This window comes from Stegostoma tigrinum, chromosome 12 (assembly GCF_030684315.1).
Source record: "Stegostoma tigrinum isolate sSteTig4 chromosome 12, sSteTig4.hap1, whole genome shotgun sequence".
Lineage (NCBI taxonomy): Eukaryota > Metazoa > Chordata > Chondrichthyes > Orectolobiformes > Stegostomatidae > Stegostoma > Stegostoma tigrinum.
This window is the reverse complement of record NC_081365.1, coordinates 65493316-65513408: the sequence shown is the minus strand read 5'-3', so window position 1 is coordinate 65513408 and position 20093 is coordinate 65493316. Positions and strand designations below refer to the sequence as shown.

General features: G+C 39.9%; 1 protein-coding gene across 7 annotated transcripts in view; it reads left to right on the top strand.

Moving 5' to 3' along the window:
* The window catches only part of fancb (FA complementation group B), a 58039-nt gene that overhangs the window by 29132 nt on the left and 8814 nt on the right, over positions 1 to 20093 (top strand). For 6 of the 7 annotated variants that reach the window (XM_059650381.1, XM_048540648.2, XM_048540649.2 and 3 more), the window contains one exon: positions 593 to 2041. In XM_059650381.1, the coding sequence (XP_059506364.1) occupies positions 593 to 1025 (433 nt within the window). In that variant the 3' untranslated portion in view covers positions 1026 to 2041. Of the gene's footprint in view, positions 1 to 592; positions 2042 to 10228; positions 10371 to 20093 lie in introns of those variants that run through there. The other variant, XM_048540650.2, reaches the window with a different exon arrangement.

Genomic DNA, 20093 nt, shown 5'->3' with positions numbered 1-20093 from the left:
CAAAACAAAGTTATTCTACTGCTGGCTATATTTTTTTGGCATAGTCATTGTACATCAGTTAAATTAAGAATACTGTTTGTTGAGGTAGCCATTTCACCTTTACACAGCCACCATTGTACCTTCTTTACCCTTGGTTCTAAAATTGTCAAAAGATTAATGCTCAACTGCAGTCCAGGACTTGAACATATTTTCAAGGATAACACTTCAATACTAAGGCGGTCCTTCTGTTATTATACATGTCATTTAGCAGATGAGCTGTGAAATTGAGGCTGTAGCTGCCTATTCAGGTGCATGTAAGGGAATAAAAATCCCATGGTACTTTGAAGAGGAGCAGGTATTCTCCTGAGCCCTAGATAATGCTGATTCATCAGCCAACAGCACCAAAATATCTCATTTGGTGCTCATGGGACTTGTTCACAAATTGCCTATGAAACAAGTGACAGTACTTCAATAGAAAACACGTTGTTTGGCTGGACTAGACTTTAAGTTCTCCTGATGTCATAAAAAGAGTTATATAAATACAAACTTGGTTCAGACAATAATGTTACGAATATGTCTCACCTCAATCCATTTTGTTTCTTTTTCTTCACAGAAATCATTCATGTTTGCTGATGTTTCTTCATGGCTTAATTAGAGTACTTCCACAGGGTTGTGTGGTAACACACATTAGTGCTGGGACTGAAGATCAAATTACAGACATGTTGGGATGTGCTCTTGAGCAAGAGTGTCTTGCCTTCAGAAATGTGATCACTTCTGCTATCTCTGAAACTGAGAATGAGTTCACAATGACAGCCAAAACAGAGAAAAAGCAGAATATTTTGTTTCATTTTCCCTTAATAAATAGTGAGGAAGAGGTACAAGAGTACAGAGCAAAGTTTCGAATTGAACAAGAGCAAAGTACTTTGGGAATGAACCTGTCAATCTCAGGTTTTCAGTATAGAGAAATTACAAAGAAATTGACTGCTATGCAGCTAAATGCCGATAGCTCTGCTTGGAGACTCAGTAGGTTCTACAATTCAGTTTAAGTTTAATGATTAAAACCTAATTTCTGTGAATTCATCAGAGAAATGAATTTGATAAGACACAAAGAATGTCTTTATTTGATCTTTGTCTTTATTTGATTTTTGTTTTACCCCCGCCCCGCGACATGCTGGTGCTAAAGCACTTTGTACTGGTACCAAAACAATTTTTACCTTTTATGCAGACATACACACATGGAGTACAGTATAAGACAAATATCTCATCTTTGTTTGTGTGGGAAGAAAACTTGAAGCTCTAATGCTTAATCAAAAAGTTGTATTTCATAAATATAATTTGTATCAGTTATAAATTTTTACATAACAGCTTAAAATACTTAAGGTATTTGTGTGCCTTTCTTTATGTATTATCCAATCTCCATGGGAAGTTACTCAGACAATAACAAGTACACAATGAACAAAGTGTTTATGCCACAGATAGCTGACACATACCAATATAGAATATCTCAGACGATTAATACTTTGTTGCAAATTATTAAATTTGAGAAGGTAACCGAATTCCTTTTTTTTAAAAAACATCAGTGGCTGCAGAAGCAGCAGTACTTTCTAGCCCTGCGCTGGAGACGTCAACAGCATCATTTTCTGTACTCACACAACTTAAGAATAGTTACCATTCCATCATACATGCCTCCTTGTTTGTGGTGACTTTTATGCAACATGCCTTCGATCTTAGAGTTTGCAGCTGAATCTCATTTTTATTCACATCCACAATAAGTCCCTAGTTGTAAAGTGTAGATTTTGGTGCACAGTCAAATAAAAAAAGAGTTTAGGATATTCAAAATTGAATTAGCCTAGAAAAAGTCTGAGGTACATTCAATGCTGAGTCTGTTCAATGATAAACTACAGTGTAGAGAACTGTTGTTCCAGGATGTTAATCACTTGAAACTAGCAATCTAGACATGGATATTTTTGACTGTTCCATATTAGCCACATTACCTTCCATGTAAAAGAGATGAATAACTTGATAAGGTGCTGAATTCAACTAGACTCCCAGTAAAAATAAAAGAAACGGTATGGAGTATACATTTATTTGTTTTTGTGTCTGATGCCTTAAGTACATGTATCATGTTTCTCCTATTAGCTATGATTTGCACATTTCTTATTTGAAGGTATCCGTATTATAGATAATCATGCAAATCATAGATAATAGGAGAAACATGATACTTCTAATGCAGTTCTACTCTCCAGTTTTCAAATTCCCAGTTACCTTTGAAATTCCCTCCATTACAAATCTTCATTGGCATTAGGGCTAGGTCATTACCATCTGAAGCTGTTATTATATTTGATTCTTTGCAAGTCTGCTAATATAGTCCATATCAGCACACTGTTTCCTACAGACATATTTTAGTGTATACTGCTGAAGTTTTGTAGTGTATACAAATATGACTTACTTTATGGCAATTACTACACACTATCAATGCCCTTTAATTTGCATGCTTTCTCCTAGATATCTGCAAATACTCATGTCACAGAGACAGAAATAACATGAGCATGCTGCAGTATTTTCCGCTTTACATGCTGAGGAGATAGGACATTCAAAGAACAAGAACCTTTATCACTCTTGCCGTCCACATTTGTAAATTAGTTTCTTGCTTCTGCTGCATAAACAATTTACCATGATTTGTTCCGTCCACAATTTACTTTTTAAATCTGTAGGAGTTGAGCAGTCCATTAGCTGCTTCACTATCAATTTAAATCGGTAGAGTTGCATGCCAATTGCTGATACGCACATTTTACCTAATGGTTTCATTGATGTTTTGGAAAAATGCATTACAACTTCTATGGAGATCGATAACTTTTTTTAAAAATCAAACTACCTCCTAACTTAATGGCTGAAAGGATGACATTTCAAACTTTTACATTTTGAGATGTTTAACGGAATACTCCATGCACTATTGAGTAAACACTTGGTTCAGTGGCAACCTCTACTTTAGTCCACAGAAAGAATACCTGCCTTAACTTTAGGACAACTGAGAAAACAGCTTCTTAAACTCTATGAAATCAGTCCAAAATGAATCTCAGCTCTCATTAGCTTACTTATATTCATTTCTTTAATCTGTTAATTTCTAACCCCAGAATTCCCCTTCATAGATACAGTATTACTGGACAATCTTCTAATGCAGTCTAGGTGAACCTTACAGCTTTGTTTTTATTAGTCATTTTAGACTGTCCCTCAATCTCACTCTCGTACATTTGCACGGCCCGTTCTGTTGAGAAAAGTTGGTGGCAGTGCACCAGGTAATGCCCATTTGAAAAAAGGAGCAGAAATGAGACTTTTGGCTCCTTAAGCCTTCTCTGCTACCTAATAAGATCCTGTCTGCTATGATTGTGACTTAATTCACTTTCTCACTTCACCCTATAGTCCTTCATTCTTAAAGATCAAAAATCTAACTCAGCCTTGAATGTATTTGATGATCCAGTCTCCATTGTTCACCGATGTTTAGGTTTTGTTTTTTCTGATCATTTGATAATAGTAGAGGAGTTGGGAGAGGTAGTGTTGAAGCAGAAATGGGTGTTAGTGTCAACGTGAAAACTAACCACGTATTTTTAGATGATATTAACAAAGGGCAGCATGAGATTAGAAAACCAAGAAGGTCAGTGAGGGATCCTAACATAACTGAAGCAAGATTACAAAGTGTGAAGCTGGATGAACACAGCAGGCCAAGCAGCATCTCAGGAGCACAAAAGCTGACGTTTTGGGCCTAGACCCTCCTCTCTGATGAAGGGTTTAGGCCCGAAACGTCAGCCTTTGTGCTCCTGAGATGCTGCTTGGCCTGCTGTATTCATCCAGCTTCACACTTTGTTATCTTGGATTCTCCGGTATCTGCAGTTCCCATTATCACTGATAACTGAAGCAACACTGTAATCAGAGGAAGATAAGTCATTGCAAGTGATTCTCCGGTTGCAATTAGATATAAAAGGATAGAACCACGTGAGAGTAGTCCCACCATGCTGGATGACAGTAGAGCAGTGTCGGAAGAGAATGGTGTGATCAAATGTGTCAAATGCTGCAAACAATGAGGACAAGAAGTAATATTTATTTTGTCACAGTGTCACATTGATAAGGGCTGTTTTCGTGCTGTATCAAGGGTTTAAACCTGATTAGAGGGAGTTGTAAGATAATAAAATGTGAGGCTGGATGAACACAGCAGGCCAAGCAGCATCTCAGGAGCACAAAAGCTGACGTTTCAGGCCTAGACCCTTCATCAGAGAGGGGGATGGGGAGAGGGAACTGGAAAAAATAGGGAGAGAGGGGGAGGCGGACCGAAGATGGAGAGTAAAGAAGATAGGTGGAGAGAGTATAGGTGGGGAGGTAGGGAGGGGATAGGTCAGTCCAGGGAAGACGGACAGGTCAAGGAGGTGGGATGAGGTTAGTAGGTAGATGGGGGTGCAGCTTGGGGTGGGAGGAAGGGATGGGTGAGAGGAAGAACCGGTTAGGGAGGCAGAGACAGGTTGGACTGGTTTTGGGATGCAGTGTGTGGGGGGAAGAGCTGGGCTGGTTGTGTGGTGCAGTGGGGGGAGGGGACGAACTGGGCTGGTTTAGGGATGCAGTAGGGGAAGGGGAGATTTTGAAACTGGTGAAGTCCACATTGATACCATTAGGCTGTAGGGCTAGAGGGAGTTGTAAGTTTGGACCCAGATATGGGGTGCTAGTGTACAAAGATGGTGGAATCAGGTTTTTTTTTTATTTTGCTAACAGGAGTGACAGTAGCATATTTAAAAGAATGACAACACCAGGAGAGAAAAAAATGTTTACAATAGCAGCTAACATGGGAGCCAGGATGGGACATTGGGTGATCAAAAATTCAGTGGGAATAGGATTGAGAGGCAAAATCTCAAGGACAACATGAGTTCAGAGAGACCAAGAGGGAAAATAAAAGATAAACTACAGATGTGTGTTCATAGCTGGGAGGGGGAGGTGGAGAAGAGGTAAGACATTAAAGGACATTTGGCCGACTGAACTGATAGAAATGAAGGATGTGGCAGAGACAGTTGATCAGTGTCTCAGTCTGGTGACAAAGATGTCCATGTGTTTCTTGCACACATGAATTGGCCAGATGAACTTTTAATGGTTTACAGTACAGAAAAGAAGCTAGTTTTGTTTTCATTCGAAGATCACCTGGGAATAAAAAGTAGTTCTGGCATATGAGAGCAGGAGTCAACATTGTTTAAAGTGGTGTAGGCAGATCTGGAAGATATATTCTTGTGGTTATCAGACATGTACAGTCACAAATCTGTCTTGTCGATGCAAAAGACAAAAGAGACAATGGGAAACATTTGTAAAAACGAAGTGTGAGACACAATGGAGTGGATGACATGCAAAGAAATAAGAGATGAAAAAGAAACTGAGAAACAGAAAGATACCAATATGAAAGAGAAGAGATAATGGGAACTGCACATGCTGGAGAATACTGATGAAGGGTCGAGGCCCGAAATGTCAGCTTTTGTGCTCCTGAGATGCTGCTTGGACTGCTGTGTTCATCCAGCTTCCCACTTTGTTATCTTAATATGAAAGAGAAGGTGGTTTTAGTGAGAAAATATGATCGTTTTGATGTGTCAAACTGGTCAAAAGAAAGACTCAAAGATGATAAGAGGACATCAATGTGAATGTGAGACCAGCATGGAAAAAGCCTTTTTTTAATTTTGTTCATGTGCGAAATAAGCATTAGATGCTTGCATTAAGTTTGAAAAGTTGTATTTCTTCAGCTGAACAGATTTATAATGTCAAATAGGCACATTTGTGAATCAGATTAAGAAATGAGAAGGAATTACATTGCTCTTTCCAAATACCCTTTTAATTAATAGATTTAATACCTTCTTTATTGGGCACGAAGAACATTCTCACTCACTTTTACAAACCTGATGTCCAGATTCTCTCTAGAAACCATACAAAAAAATTGATTTACAACTGCACTGTGTAAATATGACACTGAGTCATGAGTGAGACTTTAACTGATTCAAAACCCTTACCCAAGCACACAGTTGAAATCTTCACTTAATAGGACAGCTGGAGAGAGATTAGGAGCTGGAATCCATTGATTGAGTTATTCAAACCTGACTGTAGGTTTCCTATTACTCTACCAGCTGAGATCAAGTGACTCAATGTGGGTCAATGCTAGACTTAGAATCTCCCCGGTGAACCAAATTTCTATGATTCTGTATTGTACAGGCTTTACTTAGTTATCTATGGATCAAACAAATCAGTTAACCGTATGTATTCTAATGTTCATTTTAAGTGTAATGGAATGAATAGAGGTAACAAAGATTTGACGAGAATTTGTGAATATTTCTCACAGTCCCAGCGTACTGAAGTTTCATGCCTAGTGGAAGGTACAGTTTGAGTAAAGAACATTCTCAGCTTTTTCAAGAGTATGATCAGCATTGTGATACACCTTCAGCCCTTTTAGAGGAGAGTGAGCCTCTGCTTTCAAAGACTCCTGAACAAGAGACATGCTGAGGGAAGATAGTAGGAACTGTAAATGACAACACAGTGTGGATATGGAGGAACACAGCAGGCCAGGCTGCATCAGAGGAGCAGGAAAGTTGACATTTCAGGTCGGGACTCTTCTTCAGAAAATGATTTTATCATTTTATGAGAAAATGAGTGGATATGTCACTAATGCAAAAACACAGGCTCAGTTTCTTCATTTTAGCAAGGATATTCTGTAATACTTCATTTTTCAGTCCTCTGGACAGCACATCAAGATGCCTTTGATGGAGGCTTAGGTAGCATCCTTGGCCTAACCAGCTTCAACTGCTTAATTAATGAGCTTTCATCCATCAATGGGTCAGAAGCGAGGATGTGTGCCGATGATTGCCCAATCTTCAGCACCATTCACAATTCTTCAGGTCCTAAATCCATCCATGCCCAAGTATAGCAAGACCTGGACAATATTCAAGTTTGGGTTGATAAGTGGCAAGTAATGTTTGTGCTAGACAAATGTCGGGCAAATGATCATCTCCAATGAGAGAATCTAAAACACTGCTGAACAATCAATGACATCACCATCACTGAGATCCCCCACTGTCAACATCCTGGGTTTGCCATTAACCACAAATTGAATTGGAGTCACCATATAAATACAGTGGCTACAAGAGCAGGTCAGTGACTACAAATCCTGTAGCAAGTGACTCACCTCTCTGTCCAACATCTACAAGGCCTAAGTCAGGAGTGTGGTGGAGTATCCACCACTTGCCTGGATGGATGTAGCTCCAATAACACTCGAAGCTTGACATCATCCAGGACAAATCATCCCACTTGAATCGTACCACATACACAAACAATCACTCCATCCACCATTGATGTTCTGTAGCACTGTGTGTGTACTGTCTACAAGATACACTGCAGAAATTCACCAAGGCTCCCTAGACAGCACTTTTCAAACACATGACCGCTACCATCTAGAAGGGCAAGGACAGTAGATATTTGGGAACACTGTCACCACCAAATTCCCCCCAAAACCACATACCATCCTGACTTGGAAATATGTTGCTGTTCCTTCAGCATCACCAGGTGAAAAATCCTCAAACTACTTCCTAGATGCATTGCAGGTCTACCTTAGCATTTGGACTGAAATGGTTGAAGAAGGCAGCTCACTGCCACCTTCTCAAGGGCATCAAGAGGTAGACTATAAATGTTGATCCAGCTAGCGATGCCCCATCCTGTGAATGAATTGGAAAAGAACTTTCAGATTAACCTGACCCTTTTCTAAGTTGATGCTACTCTTTGAGCAGCAATGTTAATGACAAAATACCACATGCTTTTCTTGAAGATGTGATATTTTCAGCTTTACAAAGTGGTCATAATCAAACAGCAACATACAGAACACGCCCGATGAGGTTATTCAAGATTACAGACAGCAGAAGCATTACATATTCACAAAAGTCATTCGGCAATCCTGAAGCATGAAATTGGTGTCCTATATTTTGTATGAGAACTCAGAAATTATCTTTGTCCACTATCCAAGACATACTGTCAGAAATGACAGCAGCAGGCAACGGTGACATTCTGTCATATCATCTTCCATCCAGAATGCTTTGCAGTTACTGCAGATGCAATCTTGACAGTCCTGACTACAAATACTCCAGTACAAGCAGCAATCTCTGAAGAGACATTTGTTAATCATTCACATCACAACATAACAGGATACAAAATGAGGCAGAGCAAGATAGCAGACAAAGACACATTCCTCCTTGATGTGTTCAAAGCTTTCTATGCTCAGTTTGAGCAGAATGCCAGCAGCATAGAATCACCTGCCCTGACAGTCTCGAATGCACCTGTTCCTTCTGTCACTGCTGAAGATGTCAGATCAGACTTTTCTGAGAGTAAAGTCAAGGAAAGCGTTAGGTCGTGATGGAGTTTCCAGCCATGCATTTAGATCCTGCCTGGGCCAGCTGGCAGAGGTATTCGTTGACATCTTCAACATCTCCTTGCTACAGTCTGAAGTCCCTTCAAGAAGACCACCATCATCCCAGTACCAAAGAAAACACATGCAGTTAGACTGAATGACTACTGCCAAGTGGCTCTGGCCTCCATAATCACGAAGTGCTTCAGAAGGCTGGTCAAGAGCCACATCAATTCGAGCCTCCCAACTTGCCTCAATCCCCTGCAGTTTGCCACTGACATAACCGCTTCACAGTGGATGCCAATTCCCTAGCCCTATACTCAGCCCTGGAATATCTGGACATCAAGGACACCTACATCAGGCTCCTACTCATGGACTACAGCTCTGCCTTCAACACCATAATCCCCATCAAGCTAATCTCAAAATTCCAAGACCTAGGTCTTGACTCCACCTCTGCAGCTGGATCCTCAGCTTCCTGACCCACAGACCGCAGTCAACGAAGATAGACAACAACACCCCCTCCACAATAATCCTCAGCACCAGCAACCCACAGGATGTGTTCTCAACCCCCTGCTGTACTCCCTGTGCACCCACAACTGTAGCCAAATTTCATATGAATGCAACCTACAAGTTTGCTGATGATACCGCCTGGTAGGACAGATATCAAACAACAATGAGTTCAGAATACAGAAAGGAGTTAGAGGGCTTGGTATCGTCATGTTATGATAACAACCTCTCTCTCAATATCAGCAAAAAAGAACTGATCATTGACTTCAAAAAGAAAGGAGAAGTATGCACCCCTATCTACATCAACAGAGATGAGGTGGAGAGGGTTGAGAGTGTCAAGTTATTAGGAGGGATGATAACCAACAGTCCATCCTGAACCTCCCATGTAGTTGCAACTGTCAAGAAGGCACAACCACGCCTCTTGTTCCACAGATGGTTTAGGAAGTTTGTCATGTCTGTAAGGACCCTCACCAACCTCTACAGATGCACAATAGAAAGCAATCTATCTGGGTACATAACAACCTGGTACTGCAACAACTCTGCCCAGGACCCTAAGAAACTAGAGAAAGTTGTGTGCACAGCCCAAACCATCAAGAAGCCAATCTTCATCTATAGACTCCATTTACATTTCGCATTGTCATAGAAAGGCTGCCAACATCATCAAAGACCCCTTCCAACCTGGTAATGCTCTCTTCCAACCTCTTCCGTCAGACAGAAGATACAGAAGCTTGAAAACATGCACCAAGAGGTTCAAGAACAGCTACTTCCCTGCAATTATTATACTGATGAATAGACCTCTCTAACTTCAAATAATGTTGGTATTGCTAATGCTGATATTACTTTGTGCATCTCCTGTGCAGCCATAATGTTGTATGTTTTGCTCTGTCTAAGCATCCTACAGCCTGTATATCCTTTGCCAAGATCTGCCTGTACTGCACGCAAAACAAAGCTTTTCACTGTACTTAGGTACATGTGAACATAATAAATCAAATCAAGTCCTCATGCGAGTCTATGAAGAAGTCAATCCATACCTTGCATTCCTCCTGATGATTCATCCACTATTTGTCCTAGTCTTAAAAATGTGGTACAAGAACCTCAAAATTTCATTGTATGTTCACTGCAGATGACACTGTCCTGCTCTTCTTTGATGGTGCAGTTTCACCATACAATACTCTTGTTTGTCAAATCTTTTTAACAGAAATTATCATGAAAAGGTTGTACGGTCTCAAAGAGCACCCTCTATCCTCACCCTGACCACAATAGCTTGCTCACAAGGATCCTTTCACCGCCATAAGGCTTTGGGATACTGTTACTAATCTATAGTCTTTTTTGTTTCAGCTGCTCAAAACACAGTTCCAGGCCAACATTCATTCTAATGCCCTCTTATGCCATTCAAATGATGAGAGCTGGGAGAACAGTGAAACCTCCATAGTGTTCCACGGACTTTGAAAGTGGGGTTGGTACACATTCAGCAGAAGAGGTATACTTTTTGTTATGATTTTCAATCAATAGCGATAAGAAAATACTTTCGGTTAACAATGTTGAGAAAGTATTTGGCAGGAGGATGTACAGATAGGATTTCATGAATATGTAGATGAGCCTCTTGAGTTCGGTGTGCGTCAATGGACATGTGATAGTACTCAACTAGAAGTTAGGAAACTGCACTATTGTTTTATAAACCTATCACTGTAAAACCTATTAATAAATATTGTGTAAAACTGGCCTGGATGCCTGACCTGATCTTGTGTGAAGATCCGAAGAAACCATACCAAAATGTAAAGCAGACGCAGTAAGAACTGCCAATGCTGGAGTCAGAGATAACACAGCGTGGAGCTGGAGGAACACAGCAGGCCAGGCAGCATCAGAGGAGCAGGAAAGCTGACGTTTGGGGTCAGGACCAGGTCTGCCTGTACAGCTCACAAAACAAAACTTTTCACTGTACTTAGGTACATGTTTCGGATCCTGACCCCAAATTTCAGCTTTCCTGCTCCTCTGATGCTGCCTGGCCTGCTGTGTTTGTCTAGCTACATACTGTGTTATAAAATGTAAAACAGCATGTCTTTTGATAGTTGTTAACAAATGTAACTTTTCCACTTGTTCACAGTATTTTTGCTGACTTTCCTTTTACCTGATCCTGAAAACCCCACAAAAAAATACTGTATGAGTGAAGGATTTCACAGGGAATATTATTTTGCTGTTCCTGTTTGGATGCTGATTCAATGATCTTTACAATTCTAGCATTGTCTGTTTTTGTTTCAAATTATTAGCAATTGTAGTTTTCTCTTCTCACCATGAAAATGGTCGATTTAATGAATATATCTTGTTCAATTTTTAATCAATGGGAGCCAGTAATTCAACTTTTCTCTGGCATTTTGGTTTGCTGATTCAAAATCCTCTTAAGGCACCCAACTAGCTGTTCATCATATCCATGCTGATTCACCAGCAGCAATTTAAATTTTCCCTGAGATTTTGGTTTCCTCACTAATACTGTAGATACATTGAACAGTTTATACATTTAAATTTTGCATCAGCTTGCATGTTTAAGTGTCATGATCACTCACGTCCGATTACGGCAACTTCACCACATTACCTGCCCTTTAAATCAGAGTTTGGTGGAAAGGATGACAGCGGTAAATGTATTGTGTTCAGCAGTTAATTGAAGCCTGGTTCACGACCCTCTTAAGGCACCCAACTATTTGCTCATTATATCCACGCTGACTCACCATCTGTGCTGTGTTTTCTCTTCACTAATTGAGTTTTTGATGCTTGATATAATTTGTGTAGTCATTCCTTTCCCAACCGTTTGCAATGGCATAGTCCAAGGCTGGAATAAACCTGAGGTTACTTGAATGCAAAAAGAAAAAATAAATTAAACTGAGTTATTTAAATTATATGTAGAAAAGTTTGAATTATACAAATGTATTTTACTGTCTAGATAGTTAACATCTATGGTGTTTTGATACTATCTAAAATGGTCAGTCTGTGTATCTTTTCTATAAAGGTGCAGCAGTATTAAAGAGAAATCTTAAATGGGACATCTTTGTCGTGATAAATTGGTTGTAGGTTTATGATTTATTAATTTTGGAGATGATCTATTTTAAAATGATGTTTTGCATTTATATTGCATTATCAGCTCAGAAAAATGTCCCAAAAATCTTCAGAGAAGCTTAATCACGCATAAATGGATGCTGAACCAAAAAAGTAATTCAAACGACATGATGAAAATTTTGGTCAAAGAGAGGTTTTTTTTTCTTCAGTGGAAAGGAGATCTAGAAGTATCGAAGCTTATAAATAGAATTCCAAAGCACAATGTTTATACTGTATCAGAATGCAAATGAAGGAAGATGCATAAAAACGGCCTGATGGAGTGAAACATATGGTTCTTGAAGGGTTGTTGTGTTGAAGGAGATTATAAAGAGGCAGAGAGATAAGACCATGAGGAGAATTAAGTTTAAAGATAAGAATTTTTGAATGATTAGAAACACCATAAGCCACCAATGACAGGAATGAAAGTATTGGCTTGGTGTAGGGCAGGATATGGGTGGTAAAGTTTTGTTGAACTTTGGTTTACAAAGTCGTTAACCAGAATAGATTTGGAACAATTGATCATGAAGGTGTGAAGTGGTGGATGAAAATTTCAACAGATAAAATGAAATATGCATACAAGCAAACAAACTCATGGATCTGGAGTAAAGAAATATGGGATGGAAAAAATATGAGATGCTAAGGTTGAATAGGATGCTAAGCATACAAGTGTTCTGGAGTAACATGAGAGAGTAAGGTACAGCAGAGATAGGGATACATAAGTGGATGCAGTGGTAAGGGTTTGGAGTTTACTGCAAGAAGAAAAGGTAGCAGTCCTGACTTTAACTCTGTTTAGGTGGATGGGTTTTGAGTTATAATCTTCCCTGGTTTCAGAGTTCTGAGGAAGGGTCACCAGACCTGAAACATTAGCTCTGTTTTTACCTGCACACATGCTAGACCTGCTGACTGTTTCCAGCAAATTTCTTTTTTGTTTCAGACCTCCCGGTGTTTAATTGGAGAATACTGAGGCTAATCTGAGAATGGTTATTGGCAGCTGCCTAACAAAACAGAAGCGCGGGTGCGAGGAGAATAGTAAAGGAAGATTATAGTCGACACCGTCAGTATACAAATCGAAACCGAGCCTATATCAGTTGATGTTATCAAGTACCAGGATGGAAATTAGAAATTAGCCTACAGCTGTTCTGGGTCACCACACTTTGGGAAGAACGTGAGGGCCCCTGACAGGATGCAGAGGAGATTTGTTTGAGTAGCTCCACAACTGAAGCATTTCAGCCACAAGATTAGCTGGGAGAAACTGGAATTATACCCTGTGGAGCAGATGAGATTGAGGAAAGATTCAAAAGAGATGTACAAGATTATGAAAAGTTTAGGTAAGAACATTGAGAAAGGGTTGTTCCCATTAGCTGATCATATCCAGATTAGGGAACATAGATTCAAGGCATCTGGGCAAGAAACACAGGGGAAAATGTGAGGAAGAACATTTATACAGCACAAGTGGCAATGACCTGGGACCTGGCACTTGGGGGAAATAAAATTGCAGGGCTATGGTCAAAGAGTCAGGGAATGTAACTGATTAGATTGTTCCACAATAAAACATCATACACAAACAGATCAAATGGCCTTTGCCTGTCCCTCAATTACCCTGATGGGCTAGATTTTACGAGGCACCACATTTCACCCCTTGACCCTCCTAACCTTTAAGTGCGCCAGCTGGATAACCTTAATCACACTGTGGCTTAGTAAGGCAATGTGAATCAAGTACTGAAACGTTGAGACAATGCAAGAGAACCTGTGGAAAAGGAAGGAAATTGTATCATCACGACAACAACAGAGCCTGAATTTGTTACCATTATTAGGATCAATTCATAGCACTGGCAGGAGTAGAAACCTAATTGGTTACGTTTAAACATGGGTTGTAGAGAAGTTAGAGATAGATTTTGGAGATACATTCAAGGTCTTTCAAGGGATGGTATTGTGGTTGAAAAAAATGACAGCTGGAGAAGTGATCATGGGAACTGCAGATGCTGGAGAATCCAAGATAACCAAGTGTGGAGCTGGATGAACACAGCAGGCCAAGCAGCATCTCAGGAGCACAGAGGAGCCCTTTCTGATGAAAGGTCTAGGCTGGAAATGTCAGCTATTGTGCTCCTGACATGTTCCTTGGCCTGCTGTGTTCATCCAGCTCCACAGCTGGAGAAGTGTTGGGCAAGTGGAAAGCCAGAGGTCAAGCAGTTAGCAGATTGAAGGTAAAATTCAAGTAAGTTATAAGTGACTTGGCAGAGAGAATTATTTTTGTAGACACAGGGACAATGTGGTTGGAAGTGGTCCAAGTTTCAGTTAAAGTTGTGACTAAACTAGAACTGTCCACATCACACTATGGGTGGCAAGTATCTTGCAGACAAATTGCTCTGGAAAGGAGATGGGGTGATAGTTGTGATGGAAGATCTCAGGAAGCCAGTGTGAGTTGGACAGGAATGAGGTGGACAACATTCACACTCAACAGGAACACTGGGTAGATAATAGTTACAGAGTAGTTAGAGGTGTTGCTCATTGGGAGTTAGTGATGAGAACCATCTTGGATGGTTCAGAGAATGCTGAGAGAGGACAAAGGATAGCATTGGATTTATCTAAGGGGACTCAGACCCAAGATAGTGACAGGAAGGCAGAGGCATAACAGAGTGACAGGAAGAGGAGACTACAGAGAGAAGAATTCCAGTAGGCAGCAGAAGAAAAAGAACAGGAAAATTGAGGTAATGTCCTCAGAAATAAAGCAGCAGTTAAATGTGGTTGCAAATAAATTAAGAGAGTACTAAGGCTAAAGAGTCATGACAGAGATTAGAAAGATCTTATGATATTTCATTTGTCAAAGAATTTAACATTGAGCTTACAATTATGGAAAAAAATTGTAAGCTTTGACCACAGTTTAAATTTGGAAAAACGCTCCGCCACCTGCTTGTACATAGTACTAGGAAAGTACAAAAGGTACTCAGAGATGGTTGTTCAATTGATATCTGTTGAGAAGGATTATGGTTTACAGAAACAACAGTTCTGCTTGGTTGTATTTTCAAGTGAGGTTAGTGATACTTTAATAGGGAATGAAACGTTAGTGTTAATGGAAGAAGGCAAAGTTCCTACACAAGTAAGCGTACGAAAGTTCTGGACAACGCATGGCTGGATGAGACACATAACCTTTATGTTCAATCCTGTGTTACTGGAGAGTGCCTTTTTGCCATTCAGCAATGAGAAACCTTGTTCTAAAATACATGTAAAATCAATTATTGTTTTATATTATTGACTGCCTTTATCTAATTTTGGGTTCAGTGCAATGTAGTTATTTTTAGTAAATACCTTCATGATGATTAGTCTATGGTACATATGTGTAATTATTATGACAACTTCAAATTTTGGCAATAGTGGTAATATCTTTTAACTTCGTATGACAAAATTTACAGTTAAAATTAGCACTAAATTATTTCTCATTGATCTGAACGGCAAATTTTCTCAACCAAGGTGAAGTTCAAATAGAGGGCAACAGCTCACTATCTTGTGTAGAATGACAATGAAAAGAGATAATATTGTGGCAATTAATTAAACAGATTTGCCTCACAATGATTCATTAATAATATGTGCCAGTGCTCTAGTGAGCACTGACATGCATTTTTCTTCAATTCTTTTTTTCATAACTCTGTAAGATTGGTACCACTGTATAATTATATTTACATGTGACAGTCTTGAACTATATTAGCTGTGAAGTGCGTCACAAAATCTGTTTACTCTGTCCAATTTATAAGTAGAGGTAAAGAAAACAAATGATTTTTTAGCTGATATTTTGCACTATCGCATGTTTTCCTTTTCAAAATTACTGTTTATTTTTAACAATGCTAGTATGCCTCCGTATGAAGGACAAAACAGAATTTGATCTTAAAATAATTTCTCTCCCTTTCCACAAATGACTTACTAGCAGCCTGGACCTCTTTCTGTAAGCTGGCAGACATTTCTCATCAGTCGTTGTATATGCAAAGAGGAGAACAAAAGATTAAAGGTACAATATAATGCTGCTCAAGAGTGTGCCTTGGATGTTGGCCAGTAATTGGTATTCTCTGATGATCTGCCTCAAAAGACTCATAGTAGTGAGCACTTCAAAGGCCTGGTGCATTTTTCTTTGTTAGCAGTCCAGTATGCTAGTGCATTAAACTGTTTTAAATTCATGCTTCAATTTTGATTCATGGGGCTGAATCTTCGCAACATTCTGTGGGCACACAAGGAAGTAAGAATAGACAATAAAATAGTGAGGTGATGAGTGGGTGTGGCGCCCATACATCTTCTTGTTGCTGTGCTAGTTTTCCAACACTTCACCAAGTGGCTGACAGTCCTTCTTCCCTGAGACCAACTGAACCACTTAAGTTGCCAGTTAAGGACCTCTTTCCACTACCAGAGGCATTTTACCAGCACTGGGTGTGCCTTGTGTTGTGGTTTTGAGTTTACTTGCACAAATGACCAATCTCACACCAACCAGCTAAATGGATGTAGATTTTGTCTGTTTGTAGATTTGTTGTAAAATTGCTCAGCAGACAGGTTAGCTATAAAATTTCAACTATTGTTACAGGAACATTCAACTACCCTCCTTCATACTGTGACAAGTGAGACTGATAATGGCTGCTGGTCACATTGTCTGCATTCTGGTTACTTGCTCATACTTGGAATGAATGGGTTGTCTTCTGAGAATACTTTAAACAGGCTGTACTTGTTTCCACTGGAATTTAGAAGAGTGAGCAATGATTTGATTGAAGTTTATAAGATCCTGATCGATCTTGACATGGCAGAGGTGGAAAGGATTTTTCATCTCTTCGCAGAGCCCAGAAATAGGGGTTATTATTTCAAAATTAGCGGTTACTCTGTGAGGATAGAGATAAGGAGATATATCCTTTAGGCAAGGTACAACATCCTGCCACACCTCTGCCTACCCTTTCCAAGGCATTGGGGATAAACCTATCTTTCATAGAACATAGAACAAAGAACATTACAGCACAGTACAGGCCCTTCGGCCCTCGATGTTGTGCTGACCTGTCATACCAATCTGAAGCCCATCTAACCTACACTATTCCATGTACGTCCATATGCTCACCCAATGACGACTTAAATATACCTAAAGTTGGCGAATCTACTACCATTGCAGGCAAAGCGTTCCATTCCCTTACTACTCTCTGAGTAAAGAAACCACCTCTGACATCTGTCCTATATCTTTCACCCCTCAATTTAAAGCTATGCCCCCTCATGCTCGCCGTCACCATCCTGGGAAAAAGGCTCTACCTATCCACCCTATCTAACCCTCTAATTATTTTATATGTTTGAATTAAGTCACCTCTCAACCTTCTTCTCTCTAATGAAAACAGCCTCAAGTCTCTCAGCCTTTCCTCGTAAGACCTTCCCTCCATACCGGGCAACATCCTAGTAAATCTCCTCTGCACCCTTTCCAAATCTTCCACATCCTTCTTATAATCGGTGACCAGAACTGTACGCAATACTCCAAGTGCGGCCACACCAGAGTTTTGTAAAGCTGCAGCATAACCTCTTGGTTCCGGAACTCGATCCCTCTATTAATAAAAGCTAAAACACTCTATGCCTTCTTAACAGCCCTGTCAACCTGGGTGGCAACTTTCAATGATCTGTGTACATGGACACCGAGATCTCTCCGCTCATCTACACTACCAAGAATCTTACCATTAGCCCAGTACTTTGCCTTCCAGTTACTCATACCAAAGTGCATCACCTCACACTTGTCTGCATTAAACTCCATTTGCCACCTCTCAGCCCAGCTCTGCAGCTTATCTATGTCTCTCTGCAACCTACAGCATCCTTTGTCACTATCCACGACTCCACCGACCTTAGTGTTGTCTGCAAATTTACTAACCCATCCTTCTACGCCCTCATCCAGGTCATTTATAAAAATGACAAACAGCAGTGGACCCAACACCAACCCTTGCGGTACATCACTAGTAACTAGTCTCCAGGATGAACATTTCCCATCAACTACCACCCTCTGTCTTCTTTCAGCAAGCCAATTTCTGATCCAAATGCTATATCTCCCACAATTCCATTCCTCCGCATTTTGTACAATAGCCTACTGTGGGGAACCTTATCGAACGCCTTGCTGAAATCCATATACACCACATCAACCGGTTTACTTTCATCTACCTGTTTGGTCATCTTCTCAAAGAACTCAATAAGGTTTGTGAGCCACGACCTACCCTTCACAAAACCGTGCTGACTATCCCTATTCAATTTATTCTTTTCTAGATGAGTATAAATCCTATCCCTTATAATCTTTTCAAACACTTTACCAACAACTGAGGTAAGGCTCACTGGTCTATAATTACCAGGGTTGTCTCTACTCCCCTTCTTGAACAGGGGAACCACATTTGCTATCCTCCAGTTGTCTGGCACTATTCCTGTAGACAATTTCAAAATTATTTTCAAATTACTTCCAAATTACTTTCAAAAAGTATTGCAAATTAACTATCAAATTAACTAACTATTGACCAGCAGATATACACCTGATTTTCCATTTCAATTAATTTCAGTGAAAGCAACTGTCATGAGGCATGTTTAATGAATGACAGAGTTGATAGTTCCCATTTTACACTATTGTTCACAATTAGACTTTACATCCATTGTGTCCCATGGAGCATTTAATGTCATTCCCTTTTAAAAGTGACTTGAATGAAGAAAACAATTGCAACTGCAGGCTTGATTTTTAGGAGCTTACACTGCATCAGCATTGTTGAGCAGTTTCAATGATTGGTTGTAAAGTATTGTCAGGCATTTTAGCTCTAAATATCATGAATTAAACAAGCTGGATAGGCATGGTACAACAGCTTCCATCAATCTGCCAGTCTTGCACTCTGCAAGCCACTGGAAAATGTGTCTATAGATTACAAATGTATTATCTAGTCTTGATGATAAATTCTCTTCCTGCAGGATGAATCGGGCAATCACATAATAAAAATGATCTGTCATACACTGGAGGTTTTATACTTCTCCACAGTAAGCTTACAAACATCGTTCTGAACACACGTAGCCATGAGATCCACTTTCTCCTTACTTCACCACATTCCCACTAAACTGTTGTTCAACTAATTCTCCTTGCATCTTACCATCATTATGGCTTGTTTCCTTTGGAGAACTATCTCTCTTAAAACCAACATCACTAACTCCTTCACCAAAAAATAACGATTGGTCCATAAGGCTCCATAAGAACCAGAAATCGGAGTAGGCTGTTCGGCCCCTTAAAGTCCACTTAGCCGTTCAGTATGATCTTGGTCGATCCAACATTTTTCACATCCACTTTCTTGCATTTTCCTTTACTGATCAAGAATCAATCTATATCAGACTCAGATATACATGGGGACTGTGCACCCACAGCTCTCCATGGCAAATAGTTCCAAAGACACACAACCATCTCAGAGAAGAAATTCCTTGTCATCTCAGTCTTAAATTGGCATCCCTTTATTCTGAGATTATGCATTCTCGCCCTGGACTCTCCCATGAGAGAAAGCATCCTTTCAGCATTTAACCTGATAAGCCCCTACATTTTTCAACAAAATCACATCTTCTGGGTTGATGGATACCTTGTAATTGAGGACGGTAGCCAATTTCTCCTCTTTAGAAATCTTCTTGAATGTCTTCAGAAGTGCTTTTGTTGAAATCTAGCTTCTGCTTCACTGGTTTGGAAGATAAAAGTTGATGACTCATAGGGAGCATAAGCACATGTTGTTGGCTACTTTTACAGGCCAGATGTTTTTTTTTCTTTTGTAATCTGGATTTACGGTTTTGAAATCATCAGTAGCAGGTATCAGCAGCAACATTGGCCACTTAACTAACTAGAATTTCAAAATGGTACTCCACTTCAGATTTCTTCTGTGAACTTATCCTCCAGTGTCCAGGCAAATGAACCAGGCAAAGCTGGAGGCTGCAAGTATAAGATCAAGTCAGTGTTGTGCTGCCTCCTCCCTTCTCCTCCTGGGGATGCTGTATTTGAATTGGGAGCAGCCTGTGAATATCTGAAAACAAGAGCTATGAACTGTCAACCAAGGACATGGTTGAGATGAAGGAAGGGGAATTAAGGTGGAAAGCAAGATATCAATGGACACACCATCAC